This window comes from Salvelinus sp. IW2-2015, linkage group LG19, assembly GCF_002910315.2.
Source record: "Salvelinus sp. IW2-2015 linkage group LG19, ASM291031v2, whole genome shotgun sequence".
Taxonomy (NCBI): Eukaryota; Metazoa; Chordata; class Actinopteri; order Salmoniformes; family Salmonidae; genus Salvelinus; species Salvelinus sp. IW2-2015.
The window spans coordinates 38,075,069-38,081,976 of NC_036859.1; the positions used below are offsets into that span (position 1 = coordinate 38,075,069).

The 6,908-nt window shown below is 42.6% G+C and overlaps 1 protein-coding gene across 3 annotated transcripts in view; it reads right to left on the reverse strand.

Annotated features, from left to right (window-relative positions):
- Positions 1 to 936: 936 nt before the first annotated feature.
- The window catches only part of LOC111979175 (ATP-binding cassette sub-family F member 2), a 25,780-nt gene continuing 19,808 nt past the window's right edge, over positions 937 to 6,908 (reverse strand). For all 3 annotated transcript variants that reach the window (XM_070449023.1, XM_024009523.2, XM_024009524.2), the window contains exons 14-15: positions 1,599 to 1,802; positions 937 to 1,320 (exon numbers count right to left, since the gene is read on the reverse strand). In XM_070449023.1, coding sequence (XP_070305124.1) covers positions 1,204 to 1,320; positions 1,599 to 1,802 — 321 coding nt within the window. In that variant the 3' untranslated portion in view covers positions 937 to 1,203. The remainder of the gene's footprint in view (positions 1,321 to 1,598; positions 1,803 to 6,908) is intronic.

The window sequence follows — 6,908 nt, forward strand, 5'->3', positions numbered from 1 at the left end:
TATCCTAGTTTACTATTTTSAGGAAGTGTATACTGGCTGCTGTTGCTATGGCAAGTCAAGAGGGACAAATTATATTGCTGCTTTGCTCATTTTTCAAGGGAGTCTGAAGGGAGTATGCGAGGCACAGACATTGGCATGGCCTAGCCCTGCTAAGAGCTAACCAAACCTAGTATGTGGGCTTTAACGCCAATCAATTAAAATATCTACACAAATTTAGAAGGCTGAAAAAGACACTGAAAAAGCACAATCATTTCAACTTACTGATTAAATCAAAGCTATCATTGTCATGTTACTTAAAACAAACCAAGTCAGTTATTTTGCTCCTTTATTTCAGACATTCCCATTATTGCAGGTAGTGTTAAATAATGACAAAATAATAAAGCTCTTTTTAAAGTGAAAGGAAACTAAAAATCGGTATAGGCGGCTAGTAACTGATTACATGTAATCTGATTACTAAAAACTAATCAGTTACGTTCCCAGCAAAACATATTGTAATCAGATTACACACACTTGAAAACTAGATTACTTCTTGGATTAAAAGTATGATTACTGAAATAAATACATCATGACACCTTTCTCAATGACAATTCAGCATTGGGGGAAAAAAGGTGCAAGTTTAAATTTGTTCCACCTGAGCGAGTCTGACAAGTCAGACCACCGATGACGACAAATGCGTTTCATGGATCATTTTTCGTCTTTAATGCCTCCTAAAGGGGAAAGTYTTCGAAAGTAATCAGATTACGTTACCGAGTTTGGGTAATCCAAAAGTTACGTTACTGATGACAATTTTGAACAGGTAACTAGTAAGGGATTACATGTAGAACCTACCCAACCATGCAGGCAGTTTATATCCTACTAGATCTGATCTGTGGAAAAGTCATGAACCGTGAATTAAAAACAAAGTGCACATGTTCTCCACTACATTAAATGGATACATATTTTTAAAACTTTTTAATTCAGAGAAATTAAGATACCGTATGTATGCCTGTTGAAGGGGTAGCAATGGAAGGTAACTAGGACGCACCACAACCTTCCAGCAGTCTGTAAAGAGGCTTTAAGCAGGAAGGAAATGGGCATCTAGAAAAGGAGCAACATGCTTCTTGAGATAAATAGTCAAGTGAAGATGGAATGGGAAATTGGGAGTCCAGTCTTGAATCTGGGGAGGTCGTTTTTTTATATATATTTTTTTGTTTGTTTTTGTTTTTATACACCATGCGAATTTTTGTCAATCTTCTTTTTCAGATGGTGTTTGTAAGCCAAGATGTCCCGGTTCCATTTGGTGATGGTCTGCTTTTCACAAACCCAGATCTCCTGTGCCACCTAGGGAGCGAAAAGGAGAAAAGGGGTTGAGAAAAGGGACAAATGTGCATCAATCCCAGTTCTTCCAACAAAGATTTTTCATAAGTATTATGTAAACTAGGACTATTTATAATAAACTCATTCAAAATATGTTGACTCTGCTACTGTATATTAGTGGAGTGCAACGATGCAGCACCAGTGTGCAAATGGCATGGTGGAGTATATGCAGTTGTCCAACAATGTATTTAAAATCAACCCTTTCATACAAAACAAAAGTGTTCTAATCTTTTTATCCGAACCTGCTGGATGAGCCTGAAGTCGTGGCTAACCAACATCATGCCGCCCTCGTACTCGTTGATGGCGTCGGCCAGGGCGTCAATGGTCTCGATGTCCAAGTGATTGGTGGGCTCATCAAGGAAGAGCATGTGGGCATTCTGACCAGCCAGCCAGGCAAAGCACACCCGGCACTTCTGCCCATCAGATAGGTTCCTGATGGGGTTCACCTGGTAAAATGCAGAAATGTCAGTAAATCAGKGCAGCAGGTAGCCTAGTGGTTAAGAGCGTTGGGTCAGTAATCGACAGGTCGCTGGTTCCAATCTCTGAGCCGACTGGGTGAAAGATCTGCCGATGTGTCCTTGAGCAAGGCACTTATCCCYAATTGCTCCTGTAAGTCACTCTGTACAAGAGTCTGCTAAATGACTAAAATGTAAATTGTCGTAAGACAGTTCCCCAATTCATCTAGGGTTTTAATTAAATTTCCGACTTCGGTTTAATTTAAATTAACTACAACCCTGCAAACCTGGGCTCAAATAGAATGAGTTTTTTCTCCAAATACATAAGCTGCCCTTGGAGCTTGAATGGTACCAATGGAATAGTCCCAAAAGTACAAACCCCACTCCCGTGTCATGCCAGACGGGCCCAATCAAACCCCACTCCCGTGGCATGCCAGACGGGCCCAATCAAACCCCACCCCCGTGGCATGCCAGACGGGCTCAATCAAACCCCACTCCCGTGGCATGCCAGACGGGCCCAATCAAACCCCTCAGATATACCACCCTCAATCAATCGATGGGACAGGTGGCATGGCTGCATAATATGACTCTTATAATCTGTTGGCCCATCTTCTCGCCGCCGCCTCTGTGAGGTCGTGATCGAGGTGGCGGAGGGGTGGGCAGTCAGAATAAGCCCGAGACCGGGACCATAGTATTAACGACAGATATGTACGAAGGTGTATCTCATATCATCCAGGCACTAGACCTCCAAATAGAATGAGCTTCATGGCTAGCATGGTTCCTTGAGATATAGGATGATTCTGTTTCTGTGACGGGCGGTTTTTTTTCCTTTTGGTTGGACTTGTGAAGGGCCACAACTTACGCGACCAGCTTTAGTTTTCGACGGCGACCACTTCCCAGTTTCACTAATAACAATGCCTCATTAATCCTTTATCTATAACGCTGCCTCTTCAACGTTCGAGCGCCACGACTTGGCGCTTGAGCAGGGTTGGAGCAACGTCAGGGGCAGGTAGGAATCATAAGTCGACTAACGTCAATGGTAAGGACTCTATTGGTGCGAGTCCTGGTTACGGGTTGTTAGGATTAATGAGAAGGTATGGGGGCATGTTTGGGAAGGAGTACGGCTCAATAATATTTCATCCTAGACTGCTCTCGCCCCCGGAGGACAGTCAGCTCAATATTAAATCCGGCGTATAGACTCTCCCGCACGAGAAGTAACAGGCGAGGGAACTACATTATCATTCCTAAACTCTCCCGACCGAAGGACAGTCACAGCTCAATATCATCCTAAAGAATACTCTACCTCCTCCCACCCTCCGGGCTATCGAGGTAACGTCATAGAATGCTGGCTTGACTGCATTTTAGCTTCAGATCTACTTTATATCATGCCCCCTTTGCAGGGGGGAGTGTGGAGTGTGAATTTGTAATAGGGTGTGGATTGTCGTTTAATGCGTCGTGTTTTTATTAGAATTTGGTTAAGGAGTTATACGAAGGTAACATGGAGCAGCTAGGTGGCTCTACCCCTGGAGGCTTGTTAGTAAGTTATATACTGAACCCGAGGAAAGAACTAGTCGAGAAGGTGGGTTATATGGCAGTTGGTGAGTCAGTGACTCTTCAAGGTGAATCAAATATAACGCTTTGGTATCCGAGGCGGACGCGGGGTAAACTCTTAGGAGGGACGCCGTGCCGAGCGGCGTAAGGCGGGATGGAGAATAAGCTAAGGTCGGTCTAAGCCGTATCCAAACAGGATCAGTTGTGTCTCAGGAGTGCATAAAATCAATAAGTCAGATGGGTGCCCCTCCGTTGCTGCTGGTAAGTTAATGTAGATAATCTTTAACTGTTGTACAGAATCTGGAACTAAAACTGTTGCTACACCGGCACGACATTGGAACAGAATATTGCGTTGAGATCCCTTGGTTGTTATAACACTGTTACTCATATCAATAGCCATAGAAACCTAGCTATGGGTGTGTGTGGGTGACGGCTACATTATAACTTGGTTTCTCAGCCTTTTCTGGAGACAGAAGATAGGACAAGTCTGGACCAGACATGGAACAGCAACAGTTAAGAGAGAAGCGAGTGACAGATGAGACATTTCTTTCTCTTGACCGTCACACTTTGGACTCCAGCCTGAACGCGGGGAGCTGGCTCCCAAAGCAGGGCTTGCTTAATGCAAGGAGGCTTGTGTGTGTGGATTAAGCAGGCGGGTCGACTAAGGCGTCAGTGGGAGTTCAGGCCATGGAGGTCAGCCGAGAGATAAGCTCACATGACGAATGATTGATTCTTGTGGGTATCGTCAACATATGATACATCTCCGTCATCTCTAATTAGTCAGATTATTGACCTACACAAAGTCTTGATCAGTCGGTTCGGAAAAGTATGTTAAGGAGGGTCAAGTATTTACTATACCATTAGGCTCATGGTAGTCATTAAAATAAACTGGTATATTAGTCAACACCACTCATCAACAATTCAGTCTCTCGATCGGATAATCACAGACTATTACAATATAAGAACGTCTTTTTCGGGCACGTGGAATGATCGTGGAAGTGTATTTACTTAGATTTAGGAAATCAGTTTGTCTTCACATTATTAGTGCAATAAAACATAGAGTGTAAATATTTTATCCACACCATTTGGGTATTACATGACTTAATGGTCACTCAAGTATATGAGCATCTTTTGGTGAAGTGCACTAGTCCTCCTGTTCTTCAGTCAAAGCACATCCCCACAATCATGATGCTAGCCAAGCCTAATTGTGCTGTTCCGTGTCACTGGTTCTATTGGGGAGTACTTGTTGTTGTGAGTTCTTACGAGTTTATCTTGCAAGCCTCCCCCTTTTCCCTCCATAACATAACGATTGGTCAATAGGCGCGCAAACAGTTCTATTTTTGTTTTCATCAGACCAGAGGACATTACTCCAAAAGTAACGTCTTTGCCCCATTGTGCAGTTTTATGTGCATAACCGTAGTACTGGCTTTTTTAAATGGCGGAGTATTCGGAAGCAACTTGATATTCTGTCCTTGCTATGAGCTGTTGGCCTTTCAGCTATGTCGATATATCCCTAGGACTACATTTTATTGTGGATTTACGATCGAGCCTACTTTGCTGTTGTACAGACTGTCTTCCTCATGCGCAGTATGGACTGTTAAGAATAGGTCCTTGTGTTGCTGTTGTTCTGGGGATTGATTTTCAATTTTCCGCCTACATATCATCCAAACTAGGTAAACTCGTCTTGACTCCCCTCTAGGAGGAGGAAGTCCAGCACTGCATATCATTCACATGCATAAACTCTCCTTTTCCACTCGGTCCCTCGAGGTCAAGCAGGTGTTCTGCTCCATAATCGGAGTTGTTTCATTCTAACTCACCTCTCCGCTCAAGAGGTACAGTCAGGTACCTTAATTATCATGTTTCTGTACAGATTCGTAAAGAAACTTGCCATCCCCTCGAGGACAGTGTCTCGCGGAGAAGTTACCCTCATTATCATCCTAAAAATCTCCCCCCGAGGAAGTGGCTCATATCATCCTACACTCCTCGTCATCCATTTAATAACCGAGGACATAGTCAGTCTCATTCTTCATTACTACTTGGGTATACACCGCGTTTGGGTTTAAATTGACTTTCTTTTCTTATGAAGCACCCAAGATGCAACACCTAGAACTCTGTGATGTAGGAATTAGTTTGTATTTCTCTCACTGTGGGAAGATCCCGCCTGCACCCGGCTCATCCATTGGTTACATCTATTTCCGAACGTTTCCAAGCTTCAAGTACTCTCTGATGACCAGGTAGGTGATTGTCTCACTTCTGACTGAATGTCTTTATCTATTTGTTTTATTTATGAGAAAAGAGAAATTCCAGCTCCAAACTACTCAAATCATGTTTTTTGCGATATTTGTTTGGGTGAACTTCTTATTTTTCCCTTGTTGACATTTTCAGCCCCAATATACTCAAGAAACCTTGAGTTTGGCATAGACCTCGACACCCGAGTGGCCCTTGTGGGCGCCAATGGCCGGGAAATCCACCCTGCTCAAACTTCTCCCTGGAGAGGTGAGTCTTGACATTGTTATGATTATATGGTCATTTAGCTAACTAATTCTGCTCATTCGGCCATGCCATGAGGCATTACCTTAATGGTACCATTTTTACTGATAAGTGAGGGCCAATGAGTAGAAACCATGTAAGTTGTCATTTTTTTTCATTTCCTGTTTAGTTGTCTTTTTCTCTAGTAAAATGTTGTTGTGTTTTTTTTCTTGCATCAACTTCTCGAAGTAATAGTTTTCTGATCAGACATCCGTCTCCTCTCCTCTCCACCCGACTTACTTCATTCTTTGTCCTCAGCTCCTCCCTACTGACGGTATGATCGCAAGAACTCCCACGTCAAGATTGGAAGATATCACCAGGTACTGTACCATTTTAAAATGTACTAATAGCTAAACTGTTTTGACAATTGTGTCCATATGGACAGAAACATTAACATTTTTTTATGCGTGTTCCTAAAATGGCAAAAATTGGATAGAGACTGCAAATTTTGAGATGACGGGATGGTCAGTGGCATCTTTAGTTTTATTTCATTACTTGAAGTTAAAGACATCCTCAGTGATTTTATTTATTTATAAAAAATATATATATTAATTTGACACTATGGTTGAACGCGAAGTCCCAATTATAAAAAGTGATGTACACACATTAACCCCTAGAGTCGATGTCTGCGCCCCTGCAGAAATCTAATTGGCATTAAAATTAATCCATCAATCTGTCAGTTTAAGCTAGAAATATATATATATATATATTTATTTTTTTGGGATGCGTCTCAATCCACCACATCCATCTTGGGACACAACTTCAGAAGTTAGACATTTTTTACAACTCTTGCATGATTCACATGGCTGATCCTACTCTTTATTTCCCCTCTAAAGCATCTTACAGAGCAGCTGGAACTCGACCTCTCGCCCCTGGATTACATGATGAAGGGTTACCCAGAGATCAAGGAGAGGGAGGAGATGAGGAAGATCATTGGCCGCTATGGGCTGACGGGCAAACAGCAGGTCAGTTTGATCATTAGTGTATGACCCTAGAAACATGATCATGGTGTAAGCA